The 20,038-nt window shown below is 34.5% G+C and overlaps 1 protein-coding gene and 1 long non-coding RNA gene across 5 annotated transcripts in view; one reads left to right on the top strand and one right to left on the bottom strand.

The window, feature by feature from the left end:
• Positions 1-20,038, bottom strand: part of EPM2A (EPM2A glucan phosphatase, laforin) — a 116,489-nt gene that overhangs the window by 56,043 nt on the left and 40,408 nt on the right. For 2 of the 3 annotated variants that reach the window (XM_003898081.5, XM_031667365.1), the window contains exon 2: positions 6,451-6,625. In XM_003898081.5, coding sequence (XP_003898130.2) covers positions 6,451-6,625 — 175 coding nt within the window. Of the gene's footprint in view, positions 1-6,450; positions 6,626-7,172; positions 7,734-20,038 lie in introns of those variants that run through there. The other variant, XM_031667364.1, reaches the window with a different exon arrangement.
• Positions 7,579-20,038, top strand: part of LOC108585565 — a 42,526-nt gene continuing 30,066 nt past the window's right edge. For both annotated transcript variants that reach the window (XR_001902087.3, XR_001902086.3), the window contains exons 1-2: positions 7,579-7,659; positions 11,648-11,714. This is a non-coding gene — a long non-coding RNA (uncharacterized LOC108585565). The remainder of the gene's footprint in view (positions 7,660-11,647; positions 11,715-20,038) is intronic.

The raw sequence follows: 20,038 nt of genomic DNA, 5'->3' as shown, positions 1-20,038 counted from the left end.
AGTTTGCTGTATTTAGGAGACCTATCTCACATGCAGAGACATACATAGGCTCAAAATAAAGGGATGGAGGAAGATCTACCAAGCAAACGGAGAACAAAAAAAAGCAGGGGTTGCAATCCTAGTCTCTGATAAAACAGACTTTAAACCATCAAAGATCAGAAGAGACAAAGAAGGCCATTACATAATGGTAAAGGGATCAATTCAACAGGAAGAGCTAACTATCCTAAATATATATGCACCCAATATAGGAGCACCCAGATTCATAAAGCAAGTCCTTAGAGACTTACAAAGAGACTTAGACTCCCATACAATAATAATGAGAGACTTCAACACTCCACTGTCAACATTAGACAGATCAACAAGACAGAAAGTTAACAACGATATCCAGGAATTGAACTCATCTCTGCACTAAGCGGACCTAAAAGACATCTATAGAACTCACCACCTCAAATCAACAGAATATACATTCCTCTCAGCACCACATCACACTTCTTCCAAAATTGACCACATAATTGGAAGTAAAGCACTCCTCAGCAAATGGACAAGAACAGAAATTATAACAAACTCTCTCTCAGACCACAGTGCAATCAAACTATAACTCAGGACTAAGAATCTCATTCAAAACCGCTCAACTACTTGGAAACTGAACAACCTGCTCCTGAATGACAGGGTACATAACGAAATGAAGGCAGAAATAAAGATGTTCTTTAAAACCAATGAGAACAAAGATACAACATACCAGAAACTCTGGGACACATTTAAAGCAGTGTGTAGAGGGAAATTTATAGCACTAAATGCCCACAAGAGAAAGCAGGAAAGATCTAAAATTGGAACTCTAACATCACAATTAAAAGAACTAGAGAAACAAGAGCAAACACATTCAAAAGGTAGCAGAAGGCCAGAAATAACTAAGATCAGAGCAGAACTGAAGGAAATAGAGACACAAAAAAACCCTCCAAAAAATCAATGAACCCAGGAACTGGTTTTTTGAAAAGATCCACAAAATTGATAGAACTCTAGCAAGACTAATAAAGAAGAAAAGAGAGAAGAATCAAATAGATGCAATAAAAAATGATAAAGGAGATATCACCACTGACCCCACAGAAATACAAACTACCATCAGACAATACTATAAACACCTCTATGCAAATAAACTAGAAAATCTAGAAGAAATGGATAATTTCCTGGACACTTACACTCTCCCAAGACTAAACCAGGAAGAAGTTGAATCCCTGAATAGACCAATAGCAGGCTCTGAAATTCAGGCAATTATTAATAGCCTACCAACCAAAAAAAGTCCAGGACCAGATAGATTTACCGCTGAATTCTACCAGAGGTACAAGGAGGAGCTGGTACCATTCCTTCTGAAACTCTTCCAATCAATAGAAAAACAGGGAATCCTCCCTAACTCATTTTATGAGGCCAACATCATCCTGATACCAAAGTCTGGCAGAGACACACACACAAAAAAAGAGAATTTTAGACCAATATCCCTGATGAACATCGATGCAAAAATCCTCAATAAAATACTGGCAAACCAGATTCAGCAGCACATCAAAAGGCTTATCCACCATGGTCAAGTGGGCTTCATCCCTGGGATGCAACGTTGGTTCAACATACACAAATCCATAAACGTAATCTAGCATATAAACAGAACCAAAGACAAAAACCACATGATTATCTCAATAATAGATGCAGAAAAGGCCTTTGACAAAATTCAACAGCCCTTCATGCTAACAACTCTCAATGAATTCAGTATTGATGGAATGTATCTCAAAATAATAAGAGCTATTTATGACAAAACCACAGCCAATATCATACTGAATGGGCAAAAACTGGAAGCATTCCCTCTGAAAACTGGCACAAGACAGGGATGCCCTCACTCACCACTCCTATTCAACATAGTGTTGGAAGTTCTGGCTAGGGCAATCAGGAAAGAGAAAGAAATCAAGGGTATTCAGTTAGGAAAAGAAGAAGTCAAATTATCCCTGTTTGCAGATGACATGATTGTATATTTAGAAAACCCCATCCTCTCAGCCCAAAATCTCCTTAAGCTGATAAGCAACTTCAGCAAAGTTTCAGGATACAAAATTAATGTGCAAAAATCACAAGCATTCTTATACACCAGTAACAGACAACAGAGAGCCAAATCAGGAATGAACTTCTATTCACAATTGCTTCAAAGAGAATAAAATACCTAGGAATCCAACTTACAAGGGATATAAAGGACCTCTTCAAGGAGAACTACAAATCACTGCTCAGTGAAATAAAAGAGGATACAAACAAATGGAAGAACATACCATGCTCATGGATAGGAAGAATCAACATTGTGAAAATGGCCATACTGCCCAAGGTAATTTATAGATTCAATGCCATCCCCATAAAGCTACCAATGACTTTCTTTACAGAATTGGAAAAAACTGCTTTAAAGTTCATATGGAACCAAAAAAGAGCCCGCATCTCCAAGACAATCCTAAGTCAAAAGAACAAAGCTGGAGGTATCACGCTACCTGACTTCAAACTATACTACAAGGCTACAGTAACCAAAACAGCATGGTACTGGTACCAAAACAGAGATATAGACCAATGGAACAGAACAGAGCCCTCAGAAATAATACCACACATCTACAGCCATCTGATCTTTGACAAACCTGACAAAAACAAGAAATGGGGAAAGGATTCCCTATTTAATAAATGGTGCTGGGAAAATTGGCTAGCCATAAGTGGAAAGCTGAAACTGGATCCTTTCCTTACTCCTTATACGAAAATTAATTCAAGATGGATTAGAGACTTAAACGTTAGACCTAATACCATAAGAACCCTAGAAGAAAACCTAGATAACACCATTCAGGACATAGGCATGGGCAAGGACTTCATGTCTAAAACACCAAAAGCAATGACAACAAAAGCCAAAATTGACAAATGGGATCTCATTAAACTAAATAGCTTCTGCATGGCAAAAGAAACTACCATCAGAGTGAACAGGCAACCTACAGAATGGGAGAAAATTTTTGCAATCTACTCATCTGACAAAGGGCTAATATCCAGAACCTACAAAGAACTCAAACAAATTTACAAGAAAAAAACAAACATCTCCATCAAAAAGTGGGCAAAGGATATGAACAGATATTTCTCAAAAGAAGACATTCATACAGCCAACAGACACATGAAAAAATGCTCACGTCACTGGCCATCAGAGAAATGCAAATCAAAACCACAATGAGATACCATCTCACACCAGTTAGAATGGCAATCATTAAAAAGTCAGGAAACAACAGGTGCTGGAGAGGATGTGGAGAAATAAGAACACTTTTACACTGTTGGTGGGATTGTAAACTAGTTCAACCATTGTGGAAAACAGTATGGCAATTCCTCAAGGTTCTAGAACTAGAAATACCATATGACCCAGCCATCTCATTACTGGGTATATACCCAAAGGATTATAAATCATGCTGCTATAAAGACACATGCACACGTATGTTTATTATGGCACTATTCACAATAGCAAAGACTTGGAATCAACCCAAATGTCCATCAGTGACAGACTGGATTAAGAAAATATGGGACATATACATCATGGAATACTATGCAGCCATAAAAAGGGATGAGTTTGTGTCCTTTGTAGGGACATGGATGCAGCTGGAAACCATCATTCTCAGCAAACTATCGCAAGAACAGAAAACCAAATACCGCATGCTCTCACTCATGGGTGGGAATTGAACAATGAGATCACTTGAACACAGGAAGGGGACCATCACACACTGGGGCCTATTATGGGGAGCGGGGAGGGGAGAGGGATGGCATTGGGAGTTATACCTGATGTAAATGACGAGTTGATGGGTGCTGACGAGTTGATGGGTGCAGCACACCAACACGGCACAAGTATACATATGTAACAAACCTGCACGTTGTGCACATGTACCCTAGAACTTAAAGTATAATAATAATAAAAAAGAGAAGACATACAAATGGCCAAGATATATGAAAAAAAATGTTCAATATCACTAATTAGCAGGGAAATGCAAATCAAGACTGCAAGAAGATAACACCTCACTCTAATCAGAATGGCTACAATTAAAAAATCATAAAACACCAAGTGTTGTCGAGGATATAGAGACAAGAGAACCTTGACAAACTGCTGGTAGTAATATAAATTAGCACAACCATTATGGAAAACCGTATGGAGGTGGACTGATCATAATATTAAAAGTTGTTTATATTGTTGCATCATTCAGCCCCTGTAACAACCTTATCCCCATTTTATGTGTTCAGAGCTGAGGCTCAGAAAGAATGACTTATGTTAAGGATTACAATAAACAAGTTGAAAAGCAAAAAAAAAAAAAAAAATAGAGAAGAGAACTTAAAAATAACTTTCATTAGTATGCTAAGATTCATGAATATACTCATTCATAAACAAGGACAAACTAATATGCAAAAAGTGAATAACTGAATAAGTAAAAGTCCATGAAAATGAAGAATACAATTACCCTAATTAAGAAAAAAAATTGATATTGAATTAGAAATTAAGAAGCCTCTCCAAATGTAAAGCAATAAAAAAGTTGACAAACATAAAATGTAAATCCAAGAGGTCCAACATCCATGTAAGGAGTGTGTCTGATGACAAAGAACAAAGGCAATCAAGGAGAAGAAATAATTATACAGTGGAAATAAAAACTCCAGAGCCCAAGACATGACTCTTCAGAAAAAAGGGTTCATTCAGGAAATGTGGTTCAGGATCAATTTAAAAGAACCCATATACACATCCTCATTAAATGTCAGACCATCTCAAGAGGTATTCCTTCTCATTCTTTTCTCTGGATCTTCTGCTTATCCTTGACTTCTAAATTGTGTGCACCAGGGCTCAATATTTTTGCTTCTTCTCTTTGTCTCTTCTATACTTCACTCATTTACTATTGTCTCATCTAGACTCATCATTTTGAATGCTATCTATGTCTTGATAACTGCCAATTCTATATCTTTATTTCCAAGCTCTCCCTAAAATTCCTGAAATCAAATCAATTTGCTTCCTGTAATCTAACAGACATTTCAAGAAATGACTAAAGTAGAACTTTCACCTCAATTCCTACTTCAAATTGCTCATCTCCTAGTCTTCCCCATCTCAGTAAGCAGCAACACCATTAATTCAGTAGCTCAGGCCATAAAGCCACGAGACATGCTTAACTCTTCTCTTCCTCATTCTATGCATACAACCCACCAGCAAAGCCAACATCTACCAGATGTTTGAAAGAAAGATGTGTTCAAGAGGAATATTAATTGCCTAAAACTATTGTGAAATTGCATTTTCTCTCTCTTTTACCCCTCACAACTGTGTTTTATTAATTGTATCTTTCATTCAAAACAACATGTTCTTTAAGAACATGAGAATGCATCTCCTTGTGTATGGCACAAATACTGTAAGTTCTACAGTAAATAACACATAATATTTTAAATGTTGGCAATTGCTTTTAAATTTTAAATAATAAAAGTGTGAAAGAAATGTATATTTACTAAGTTTAATGTAAATTCGATAAGCCTTGAAATTATAAAAGTAATTTAAAGGCAGGAGTCAGTAGGTGGAAATAGATGTGGAAAAAAAATACAAGAAGAAAAAAAAATCTCCGCTCTTACAATGTAGGAAACTAGGAGACATTGTGAAAAACTGGGTCAAGACATAGAATTTGTATGATGGTAAGTAACAATGGAACTTTTCAAAAAATGCCTGGAAGGGACTGGAGTGGGGAGAGAGGACAAGTACAAGAGACGTCAATTTCCTATGTGTAACAGAGGGGAATCAATAGCTATTGTTAAACTGGAACATTAACAAGCAACACATATGCATATTGTTTAAGATTTAGATTTAATCTCAAGAAAAACTAACCAGAAAGTGATTAAAAATAATCATTTCTGATGAGTGGGAAAGGAGAAAAGGATAATGAGCCTTACGTTTTATTTAGCAACCTCCTGGTTTAGGAATTAAATGAACAAATAAATCAAAATATTAACAAATAATGAAGCAGATAATCACATTCAATCTAGTTCTGTGTATTTTCACACATATTTATTTAAATAAGATGTTATAAGGAAATACCAATTTTTGTTTCACTGGTAGTCAGTAGCATAAAGGACACAAATACTAATTTAGACTATGTTAGTGAAGTTTTTATTTTTAATCCACTACATAAATACAGAGATTGGTTAGCTACTATCTGGTCAAAATATATTGATGCTAGGGTATGCATTTATTAAAGAATTCTATTTTTAAAATCCTCCACATCTAGACCCAGAAAAGCTCACACACTGATTCACTGTAATTATCTCCTGAAAGTATTACAGGCCTATAGACCCCTCCAAAGTGAGACACTGCAGTTTTGAACACAGTAAATATTTCCATTGTTGCTAATGCTACCTCTTGTACCACTTCTATGCTTATAAATATAGCACTATTTTTACCTTGAATAATGCATGGCTTGGTGGCCTGCAATATTAAAATAGAAGTCTGTTGTGTGCTTCATTTCATTAGTGTGCCCAGTGGCCTCAATCCAGTGTCCTATTGGGAGACAATACACACCATCCACCAAGTTGTTTTCATTGTAAGTACAGCAACGGTCATGATGAGGTCCATTGCCTAGAACAAGAAGAAATGATAAACAGAGCAATTAAATCAGTGTTTGGTTTAAACATCCTCAAAGCGGCTGATACAAAATTAATAGCAAAAAAAAAAAAAACAAACATAAAGCTACTTAATCTACACATTTCAGTATAAACAAAAAAGACTAGAGTGAAAAACAGAACAGTAGGAGTTTGTAAAGAGCTACTTATGAAAATCAGAGTGTTTTACTCCCTTTGAGTACATGGGTTATAAAAAGCATGTTAACTCAGAGTTTCATGGTACCTCTCAGTGCTCTAAGAGGCCATTATGAATCACTTTGCAGCCTGAGAAGCTCCTAAAAAAAGTTTTTAAAGCTATTAATGCCCCTGTATTATACAATTCTATCTTTCTGGTATGCAAATTTATGAATAAAATCAGGAATAAAGTGTTTTAGTATCAGCTCAACCAAAAAATGTGTAATTACAAATAAATGCATCAATAAATAATAAATGATCACATCAAATCTACTTTACAGGTAAAACAGTTATTATCATTATTTTCAAATGAGGAAAATAAGTCTCACAGAGATTAACTAGCTTGCCCAAGGTCATAGAACTAGTAGTGCGGCGCTAGCAGCAACCTGCCTCTCCTAGTCCCCCACCTTTTCAGCATCTGATGCCTTTGTGATGCTCCCTGCTGATGTCATATGCACAGACACACCGTCTTCCTTAAAGGGCCATGGATCAAAGGAAGCAGAGACACATCTCAAAAAATATTATTTGCCTATTTCACGATTCTGTGCAGTATCAACTACACTAGTTGCTATGGTATGAATGTTTTTGTTCCCCCAAAATTTATATGTTGAAATCCTAACACCCAAGGTGTTGGTATTAGGAGCTGGGGCCCTTAGGGGATGATTAGGTCATAAAGAAGAACCCTCACCAATGTGATTAGCTCCCTTATAAAAGAGGGATGAAAGAAACCCCTCGCTCCGTTCCACCATGTGAGAAAACAGCATGTCGCCGCCGTGTATGAACCAGAAAGTGAGCCCTCACCAATCACTGAATCTGGTATGCCTCAATTTTAGACCCCCCAGCCTCCAGAACTGTGAGCAATAAATTTCTATTGTTTATAAGCTAACCAACATACGGTGTTTTGTTTACAGCAGCCCAAATGGTCTTAGATACTAGTAAACCTTGATTTCTATAAAAATTATAATTCATACATTATTTTTATTACCTTTTTATTATCCCATTTCAAATCATGCCTTTCTTTATACTACCTAATTATAATATACTGTAAGAAAGACATGTAAGCAAACTAAATGTATGAGTGATTTACAGAAATAAATCACATCTGTTATGAATATAAAAATGTGATTCATTTGTTCTTTTCTCCTTGCTCTGTCTTACAAAATATTTAACCTAAATCTGCTTGTGGCATAAGCTCTCAAAAAAATCCTTAAATTATTTGGTGTTTCTTTGAGATATAACTCCTTCCATCAGACAGAAGGTACAGGATGACTCCCTTAATAAACCATTACTGATCTTCCTAGATCCGTCACCTCTTTTTTCTCTTAATGGATGTTTTTTCTCGATGACTACAAGGCACTGCACCACATCTCTATTAACCTTCATTTTTAATAGATAAAATCCAAACTATACTAGCAACTTCACTTCTAGAAACATATCCAACAGAAATATTAATAAGAAAAAAGAATCTCTGATGCATACAGAGATACATGTGTATAGTAATACTATTTTAATAGAAAATACTGTAAACCATAAGTTTTTTTCATTCTTCTACAAATATTTATTGAGGCAGATACTGTCCTAGGTCATGTTAAGAACTCAGATATTTATCATAAGAGCAACTAAAAATTTGAAATATTCTAAGCAGACATGTAACATAACCAGATTTTATTTTGAGGATACCTCTCTGGCTACAGAGTAAAAAAATAATTTAAGAACAATCAGACAGAAGCAGAGAGTCCATTTTAAAAACTACTATATTGGCCTAGGTAGTTTATGATGAAGCTTGGTCACAGACATTGAAAGGATTACGCAGATTCAGGAGGGAAAAGCCACAGGACTTGATTAATTGGAAAAGGAAGGTGAAAATGAAAGGGGATCAATAATGACTCCTAAGCTTCTAGTGAAAATAATTCAATATACAGTGGTACTATTCACTGAGATGCAAAATCTGAAAGAGGCTGTAAGGAAAGATCATCTATCCAGTTTTGGCAACGTTGGGTTGGAAGTGCTCTTTAGATATCCAAAAGGAGTCGTCAAACAGAGAGCTGGAGTTATTGATTTGATATTAAGACCAGAAATCTGAACTAGAAACATAAATATATGAGTAATTTGAGTGTAAATGGTAATTGAAATAGGAACATAGATGAGTCACAAAGCAAAACAATATGAATTGAGGAAAAACGTTCTAGAACAAAGTCTCAAAGCCTTTCCATGTTTAACAGCCAGAGATAGAAGGATAAACTTACAAAAGATGAATAGAGAGAGAAGCTGAAAAGGAAAAGCAGGAGTGGCTAAGTGAAGCGGCAGAGCATGACTGAAAGTGTAAACATAGACTACAAACTGGATGTGGTTACTTCTAGGAAATGGAATTGGATGGAGGGAAACTGTCATAGTCAACTGTTTTGAATTGATTGGATTACCTACAAGGAGCGGGTGTTTTTTTTAGTTTAATGAAAGAATATCTATGGCTCCCATTGGTCAGTACAATTGACTTACAACACTGACTTACAACACTGACTTACACTTACAACACTGACTTACAACAACCTATTAAAAATATAATTGTTGAAGAGATCAAATATTCATAAATTATGACGGTCAAGAAGAATTATTTATGTATCATCATCTTCATAAGAATTCTTCATTCCTACAATGATTTCTTTAATTGCTCATTTTTATACATTTATGTTTTAGGCAACATTTAAAAAAATCTTTCATGGATAGTAACCTGAGTTATTCAAAATATGTTCTAATAGTTAAAATGTATTTTAGAGGATGGGTTTTTGTCTTTTTAATTTCACCTAATGAAATGGCAAAAATGAATAGTAAAATAATTGTGGTTTTGGAGATTTCTGCATGTCGAACTATGGAATAAATGTACTTTTCCCTAGTCCTCCCACTAAGTATAATTTAAAACCTTGAAAGTTATAAATAAACAAATATAAGATAACTTTGAAAGGCAAAGAGAAGACAGACCATCCAGAGACACTGAGACCTAAGGAAAGACCTAAGTATTGAGTTCCCTGCATTTTCTTTTTGCCTTATATATCCCAGACTTAGATCTGAAGAAGCCAGCAACCTGGTAACACAAGGACAGCAAAAGGAAAACATGACAAAAGTCCACTCTCTCTAGCCAAATGAAAAGACAAGCCTAGCCAGACAGAAATCTGTTTGATAATAACTACACTACTCCAGTTAAACCCACTGAAAAAATGTGGCCCCACACCCACCCAGGCCAGCAAAGGCCAAGCATGGGTAGACTTCCACTTTTGTTTGCCAAGCTGTATTGCAGCGCCTCAACTCACTCACTATCATGGTGTCAGAAAAGGATGAGTAGGGGTCTGAAACTTTCAGCATCACCCTTGGCAATGCAGTGGAGTCCAAGTGGAAAGGTGGACTTCCACCTCCATTTGGCAGTAACGAGGTGCCCCTCCTTCCCACTGAGATCGTGTCACAGGTGACCTAGTGGAAAGTCAAGATTTTCACCTCCTTCCCGCCCCACCATCAGTGGATGCCATATGGGAAGCAGTAACAAGGCATTCCTCCCTCTCTCAGGCAGAGAGCTATCAATGGAGGCCTAGTGGAGAGCTAGAACTACCACCTCGCTCAGGGAGGAGTCTGTTTGGTTTGGTTATGAATGGAAACAGTGTGAGGAACTGGGTAATAAGGTGGGACCTCTATTCTTCTGCTGGAGTGGTGTCAGAAGAATTCAGTTAAAATCAAAGGTTTACATAAGAGCTAATACTCTTATGTAAGAGCTCTTATGTAAGAGCTATATAATACCCCAAATGTCCAGGTTTCAATAGAATATCACCCATTACATCAATAACCACTAAGATTTCAAACTAAATGGAAAAAAAAGATGCCTGATAAAGGCCAACACCAACAGAACAATAATGTTAGAATTATGTGATAAATATTTTAAAGCCTTAGTAACCCATTAGAACACATTTCAAACAAATGAAGAATCAGAACATCTCAGCAATGGAATGGAAGATGAAAAGAGGAACTAAATAGTAGTTTTAGAACTGAAAAACACAATATTTGACATTTTAAAAACTCAGTAGATGGGTTTAAGAGCAATATGGAAGGGGCACTGGAAAGAATTTCACAAACTTCAAGATAAAATCATGGAAATTACCCAACCTAAACAGCAAACAACAGAGAAAGTAGGTTGAATTTAAAACAAAAAAACAAAAAACCAGACCCTTGGGTACATGTGGTACTATTAACAAAATATCTAAATTTATGTAATTGGAGTCTAGAGGAAGAGGGAAAAGATAGTAAGGCTTAAAAGTACTTGAGAAAACAATGCCTGAAAACTTTTCTAATTTGGCAAGAGGCAAAACCTACAAACTCAAGAAGGTGAGCAAAGTCCAAACAACATAAACCCAAAGAAATCAATACTGAGACATGACATATTTAAAATTCTGAAAACTAAAGACAGAGGAAGTCATAAAAGTAGCCAGAGAAAAACAGCAATGTAAAGGAAAAAATATTCTAATATGAGCAGATTTCTCATCAGAAGTCACCAAAGGAAGTGCATTTTTCAAGTGCTGTAAAAAAGAACAACTGTCAACCAAGAATCTTACTTTGTGACTATTTCCTTCAGGAAAAAAAGGGAAAATCAAAATATGCTCAATGAAGGAAAACTAAGAAAATTTTGCCAGCTGAATTATCTTAAAAATGACTAACAGAAGATGTCTAAACAAAAAGAAACTCTTTGAAAACAGGAATAAGCACAGTAAACAAAAATATAAGTAAATAAGCAAACATTCTAACATTGTCTGATGTTGTTCTACAGGTATGTAAAGGAAATATTTAAGGCAATTATATTGCAAATGAGGAAGGGCAAAGGAATGAAAAAGGAGGTAAGTTTTCTAAAATTCACTCAAACTCATAAAAGGTTAATACCAGTCAACTATGATGTTAGGTATATAATATACATAATGTATCTAGAAATTTTATGTGTAAATCAAAACAGAATTCTAAAAAAAGTTCAATTATGAACCAGACATGCCATACAATCACAGAAAAAGGAGGAAGAGAAAACAACCAGAAACAAAAAATAAAACAGCAAATTTAGGCTCTAACATACCAATGATTATATTAAATGTAAATAGTCTAAATACACCAATCAAAATACAAAAGTTGGCAGAGTAATTTTTAAGTGAATCAATTATATGCTGTATAGAAGTAATTCACTTCAAATTATATAGGCAGGTGGGAAGTAAAAGCATAGAAAAAGATATACTATGCAAACATTAATCAAAAAGCAGGATTAGTTATATTACTATTATATAAAGTATACTTTATTTTCTTTACTCCAAGAAAATTACTAGAGAGGGGAAATTATACAATGTTTAAAGTATCACAAGTATCGACAAGACGACACGGCAACTTTAACTGTGTATATATCAAACAGTAAGGTTGTTAAATATGTAAAGCAAAAAACTGAGAGAACTGAAAGAATTTTAAAAATCTAGAATTATAGTTTTAGACCTCAGCACCTCACCCAAAACCACTGTTAGAACAATTAGACAGAAAATCAGCAGGGATATTAGAAACCTCAAGAGCACCATCAACCAACACTATCTAGTTGACATTTACACAGCACCCAGTATAGCAGAATGCACATGTTCATGTTCACAGTACATAAACCAAGATAGAACATATCCTGTACCATAAAACAACTTCAAATTTTTAGAAAACTTAAAACATACAAATAGTGTGTTCTGACATTAACAGAATCAAACTAGAAATCAATAATAAATAGTTTTAGATTTTATATTTAGGTTTTTAATCTATTTTGTGTTAACTTTTGTATACAGTATATGGAAGGGGTCCAGTTTCAATCTTCTGCATATGGCTAGCCAGTTATCCCAGCATTATTTATTGAACAGGGTCCTTTCCCCATTGCTTATTTTGTTAACTGTGTCAAAGATCAGATGGTTTTAGGTGTCCGGCATTATTTCTGGGCTCTCTATTCTGTTCCATTGGTCTATGTGTCCATTTTGGTATAAGTACCATACTGTTTTGGTTACAATAGCCTTGTAGTATAGTTTGAAGTCATGTGATGTCTCCAGCTTTGTTCTTTTTGCGATTGCTTTGGCTATTCAAGCTCTTTTCTGATTCCATATGAATTTTAAAAGTTTTTCTCTAATCCTGTGAAGAATTTTATTGATAGATTGATGGGAATAGGGTTGAATCTATAAATTCTTTGGGCAGTATGGTCATTTGGGCAATATTAATTCTTCTTATCCAGGAGCATGGAATGTTTTGTTTGTTTATGTCATCCCTGACTCCTTTGACCAGTATTTTGTAATTCCTGTTGCAGAATTCTTTCATATCTCTGGTTAGCTGTATTCCTAGGTATTTTATTCTATTTATGGCTATTGTAAATGGGATTTCATTCTTGATTTGGCTCTCAGTTTGGATGCTGTTGGTATATAGAAATGCTATAATTTTCGCATGTTGATTTTGTATCCTAAAACGTTGCTCAAGTTGTTTATCAGAACAAGGAGCTTTTGGGTAGAGACTGTGAGGTTTTCTAGGTATAGAATCATATCATCTGCCAACAGGGATAGTTTGACTTCCTGTCTTCCTATTTGGACGTGGAGGCAATCATTCTAAGATGATTATATATAGAAAATCCATTAGAAAGTCTAATACCACATATTCTCACATATAAGTAGAAGCTAAGCATTGGATAGACATGGACATACAGAATGAAATAATAGACATTAGAGACTTCAAAAGGTGGGGAGGTAGGAAGAGGTGAGGGATGAAAAATTACCTATTTGGTACAATGTACACTATTCAGGTGACAAACACACTAAAAGCCTAGACTTCACGACTGTGCAATATGTCCATGTAATGAAACTGTACTTGTACTTCTAAATCTGTAAAAGTTAAAATTAAAAGATACATTTATTAAAATTAAAATTTTAAAAGTAAACATATAAATCACTCACTATGTTGGGATAAACTAATCTGTATTTTTGGTAGAAAAGTAGAAAATTATTGGTTTAATTAACAAAAACATCTTTCTTCAGAACAGTTTCAGCTACTTTGTTATTTGTTCATCAAGGCAAGTTAGGTGGTTTAAAACAAAGTGAGTAAAAGTGCAGGAGTAAGGGAAGTGTTGTCTGGTACTCCAATTAAAGTCACAGAAATAACCCTAGAATTTAAAAACTCACAACTAACTCATTATTTTACATAGTTCTCTAAGTTTGAGAGTTTGGCTTAAAATATGTTTATTTCTTAATAAAGCCAAAAGTTTTGAAATTATATTGGTTAAATATCTATTGGATAGGTGTAGTCTCCTTAAGCAAAATAAAATTTACAATAATTATTCATGGTATTTCATTTGAACTATCCTCTTTGGATTTTAATTATTTTAAGTGTTTCATTTCTAGCATATGAACATAAGTTTTGATTCTAACACATTAATCTCTAATTTTAACTATTAACTCACCCACATCTGATCTCTCTCATGCCCCATATGTTACTACCTCAGAAGCTATTATTGCATAAAGTTGCACAAACACAGTATAGTCATTACAAACTCTTTGGCACTTTGATGTTCTCTTCTAATGGCAAAAACGAAATAAAAAGCACAAAAAATCTTTTTGTTCAACCAACTGCCTCTTTGAGATGATGAATCCTGTTCCACTTGAGCACTGTGATGAATGGCAAAATGCAAAGGTAGAAAATAGCTGAGTTCAGGGGTAGTCATAAATATAGATAAACTGTCCTTCCTAATGCAATGTAAACCTGGGATACAATCAGTGAAGGAGAGGATGAAGTAAGGGGTGTTAGGATTGACAAGAAGAAGGAAAGGTGAGATGCAGAAAGAGAAGAAGGAAGATCCAGCTAGAAAAACTATGTAAGAATAAACAATAGTCAAAATACCCTGATCATGAGACCACCAAAGAGCAGTTAATGGCAAGCATTTTTTAATATTTAATTTGAAGTTTTTTTGCATTTCTGTAATATTTCTCTCTTCTCCTCCTCCCCAACTGTCAGTACAACCTACCACATTCACAAACAGATTTCTAGAGTGGAAGGAGAGAATATGGTTCCTAAGATAAAGAATAAGGGAATTCATCACCACTAGTCCTGTCTTATGGGAATTCTTAAAGTGAGTTTTTTAAGCTGAGAAAACATACCACTAATTAATAACATAAAATACACGAAGGGAAAACATTCAATGGTATCAGTAATACATAGTTAGATCCAAAATAGTCTTTTGCTTGAAAGGTGATGTGTAAAGCAATTTTATCTCTAACATGAGAGTTAAAAGACAAAACTATTAAAAACAACTGTGGCTTTGATAAATTGTTAAGGGATACAAATTACAAAAAGTTGTCAACTTTGCATCAAAATCGTAAAATGTGGTAGGGAGGAGTAGACATGGAGAGCTTTTGTATTTGATTAAAGTTAAGTTGGTATCAGCTTAGAATAGCCTGTTACAGGTAATGTTTTATGTAAACCTCATGATAATTGCAAAGCAAAACCCTATTATACTTCCACAAAATATAAAAAGAAGGCATTCAAGACATATCACTACAGAAGACAATCAAACCACAAAGAAAGACAGGAGGAAGAAAAAAAGATACACAGAACAACCAGAAAACAAATTATGAAAAAGCAGTAAGGTAAGTCCTTACATACTATAATTTCCTTGGGTGAAAATGGATTGAATTCTCCAATCAAAAGATATAAAGTGACTGAATAGACTGAAAAAGCAAAACACAACTAGATGCTGCCTACAAAATACTCACTCTACTTGTAAGAACACACGTAGATGGAAAATAAAGGGATGGAAAAATATATTCCATGCAAATGGAAGACAAAAGAGAGCAGAGGTAGCTATATTTCTATCAGATGAAAAAGACTTTAAGTCAAACAACAGTAAAGAAAGACAAAGAAGGTGATTATATAATGATAAAGGTGTCAATTCTTCAACATTTATAAATATATATACATCTAACATAGTACCACCTAAATATCTAAGGCAGTTATTAAGCAATCTGAAGGGAGAGATAGACTGCAATACTATAACAGTAGGGGACTTTAATAATCCACTTTCAGCATTGGACAGAACATCATTTTTTAGACAGAAAATCAATAAGGAAATGTTGTACTTTAATTACACTTTAGACCAAATGGATCTAACAGAAATATACGGCAAAAGAATACACATTCTTCTCAAATATATACAGAACATCCTCCAAAACAGATCATATGTTAAGCCACAATACGTCTTTAATAATTCCAGAAGACTGAAATCATATCCACTATTGTTTCCTACCATAATGATATGAAACTAGAACTCAATTGTAGGAGAAAACTGGGAAAATTTACAAATATGCAGAAATTAAACAACATGCTCCTGAACAACTAATAAGTCAAAGAAGGAATCAAAAGGGAAATTAAATAACATCTTCAGACAAATGATAATGGGTATACAACATATCAAAACCTATTAGATGCAGCAAAGTCAATTCTAAGAAGGAAGTTCACATCAATAAATGTCTACATCAAAAAAAGAAGGAGAAGAAGGATCTCAAATAAGGGATCCCAGGGAACAAGACAAAGAAGAACAAACTAAGGCCAGAGTTCGAAGAAGGAAGAAATAACAAAGATTAGGGCAGAAATGAATAAAATAGAGACTAGAAAAACAATTTTAAAAATAAACTAAGAGGGGTTTTTTTGCAAAGATAAATAGAAGAGACAAACTCTTTCTAGACTAAGAAGATGACTCAAGTAAATAAAGATAAGAAAAGACTCAAGGAAATAAAATCAGAAATTAAAGAGGAGACATTACACCTGATAACAAGAATCATAAAAAACTACTAAGTACAAGTATATGCCAACTAATTGGATAACCTAGAAGAAATAGGTAAGTTCACAGAAATATACCACCTACTGGACTAAATCAATAATAAATAGAAAATCGGAATAAACCAATAACAAGTAAGGAGATTAAATCAATAATAAAAGTCACCCATCAAAGAAAAGTCCCAAACGTGATTGCATCACTGCTGAATTTTACCAAACATTTAAAAAACTAATACCAGTTCTTCTCAAACTCTTCCAAAAAACTGAGTGGAGAAAGTACTTCCAAATCCATTTTATGAGGCCAGGATTACCCTGACACTAAAGCCAGATAGGGACACTATAAGAAGAGAAAATTATAGACCAATAATCTCTTATGAACATAAATGTAAAAATCCTCAATAAAATACTAGAAATCAAATTTAACAACACATTAAAAGAATAATTCACTATGGTCAAGTTGAATTTATTCCTAGGATGCAAGGATGGTTCAATATACAAGAATCAATAAATGTGATACATTAACAGAATAAGTAATAAAAACCATATGATCATCTCGATAAATACAGCAAAAGCACTTGACAAAATTTCACAACCTTTTCTGGTAAAAATTCTCAACAGATTAGGTATAGAGGATCATATCTCAACACGATAAAGGCCATATATGATACACCCACAGCTAATAGCATATTCAATGGTGAAAAGTTGAAAGTTTTTCCTCTAAGATCAGAGGCAAGATAAGGATACCCACACTCATCATTAATTTTCAACATAGTACTAGAAGTGTTAGGCAGAGAAACTAATCAAGAAAAGGAAATAAAAGGCATCCTAATTGGAAATGAAGAAATGAAAGAAATAGTCTTTATGTGTCGACTAAATCATATATATAGAAAATCCTAAAGACTCCACCAAAATACTGTTAGAACTGATAAACAAATTTGGTAAAGTTGCAGAATACAGAAGTCAGTAGATTCCTATACCAATAAAGAACTATATGAATAGGAAATTAAGAAAATAATTCCATTTACAATAGCAACAAAAATAAAATACTAAGGTGTAAATTTAACCAATTTAAAGGTGAGTAATCTGTATACTGAAAACTGTAAGACACTGATGAAAACATTCAAGAAAACACAAACAAATGGAAATATATGTTATGTTTATAGATTAGAAAAATTAATATTGTTAAAATGTCTATATTACCCAAAGCAATCTACAGATTCAACATAATCCCTATCAAAATATCAATGTCATTTTTCACAGAAACAGAAAAAAAATCCATAAATTTGTATAGAACCACAAAATTTCCCAAATAGCCAAAACCATCTTAAGCAAAAGGGACAAGTCTCCTTGGTTTCAAAAATATATTATAAAGCTATTGTAATCAAGATAGCGAATACTAGAATAAAGCGGACACATTGGCCAATTGAGTTTCAACAAAGGTGTCAAGGACACACAATAGGGAAAGAGACTGTTCAATAAATGGTGTTGTAAAAACTGGATATCCACATGCAGAAGAATGAAATTAGATCCTTATCTCACATAATGTACAAAAATCAACTCAAAGTAAATTAAAGACTTAAATAGAAGACCTGAAACTGTAAAACTACTAGGAAAACATAGGGATAAAGCTCCACAGCACTGATTTGGGAAATGACACTGAATATGTAACCTTTGTATATAACCCTGAAAGCAGAAGCCACAAAAGCAAAAGTAAACAAATGGGATTGCATAATACTAAACAGCTTCTGCATAGCAAAGGAAACAAAGTGAAAGACAATTCATAAAGTGGGAAAAAATATTTGCAAACCACCTATATGATAACAGGTTAATATCCAAAATATATAAGGAATTCAAACAACTCAATAGCAAAACAAACAAACAAACAAAAACAGAAGACATTTATGCAGCCAAAAAACATATGAAAAAAAGCTCATCATCACTGGTCATTAGAGAAACGCAAATCAAAACTACAATGAGATACCATTCCATGCCAGTTAGAATGGCGATCATTAAAAACTCAGGAAACAACAGATGCTGGAGAGGATGTGGAGAAATAGGAACGCTTTTACACTGTTAGTGGGAGTGTAAATAAGTTCAACCATCGTGGAAGACAGTGCGGTGATTCCTCAAGGATCCAGAATCAGAAATACCATTTAACCAAGCAATCCTATTACTGGGTATATACCCAAATAATTATCAATCATTCTACGATAAAGACACATGCACACATGTTTTTTGCAGCATTGTTTACAATAGCAAAGACTTGGAACCAACCCAAATGCCCATCAATGATAGACTGGATAAATAAAATGTGGCACATATACATCATGAAATACTATGCAGCCATAAAAAAGGATGAGTTCATGTCCTTTGCAGGGACACGGATGAAGTTGGAAACCATCATTCTCAGTGAACTAACACAGCAGCAGAAAACCAAAGACTGTATGTTCTCAATCATAAGTGGGAGTTCAACAATGAGAACACAAGGACACAGGGAGGGGAACATCACACACCAGGGTCTGTCAGGGGTGGGGGACTAGGAGAGGGATAGCATTAGGAGAAATACTTAATGTATATGATGGACTGATGGGTGCAGGAAACAACCATGGCACGTACGTAACAAACCTGCACATTCTGCACATGTATCCCAGAACTTAAAGTATAATTTAAAAAAAGAAAAAAAGAAATGAGAAATAAAAAGTTTTCTGAGAGATTAAAAAAAAAAAGTACACAAAGGACCTAAATAGACATTTTTCAAGAGAAGACACAAATGGCCAACAGGTTCATGAAAAAATACTAAATATCATTAATCATTAAATAAATGAATATTAATACTATAATGAGATTTTACCTCACACTTGTTAGAATGGCTACTATCAAAATGATGAAAGATAAATGTTGGTGAGAATGTAGACAAAAGGAAACATGTACACTGTTGATGGTAATGTACATTAGTACAGCAATTATGAGAAATGGTATGGAGATTGCCCAAAAAACCAAAAATAGAACTACTACATGATGATCCAGCAATCCCACTTCTGGATATACTGAAATCAATATGACAAAGAAAATTATCAATACGACAAAAAAAAATCTGCATCCTATGTTTACTGCAGCATTATTCACAACAGCCAAGATATGGAAACAACCTAAGTGTCCATCAACAGATGAATGGGCCGGGCAAGGTGGCTTATGTCTACAATCCCAGCACTTTGGGAGGCTGAGGTGGGCAGATCACTTGAGGTCAGGAGTTCAAGACCCGCCCAGCTAACATGATGAAACCCCATCTTTACTAAAAATACAAAAATTAGCCAGGTGTGGTAGCAGGCACCTGCAATCCCAGCTATTC

Source organism: Papio anubis, chromosome 6 (genome assembly GCF_008728515.1).
Source record: "Papio anubis isolate 15944 chromosome 6, Panubis1.0, whole genome shotgun sequence".
NCBI classification, from domain to species: Eukaryota; Metazoa; Chordata; class Mammalia; order Primates; family Cercopithecidae; genus Papio; species Papio anubis.
Note: the sequence above shows the minus strand (reverse complement) of the source record. Positions and strands in the feature narration are given on the sequence as shown.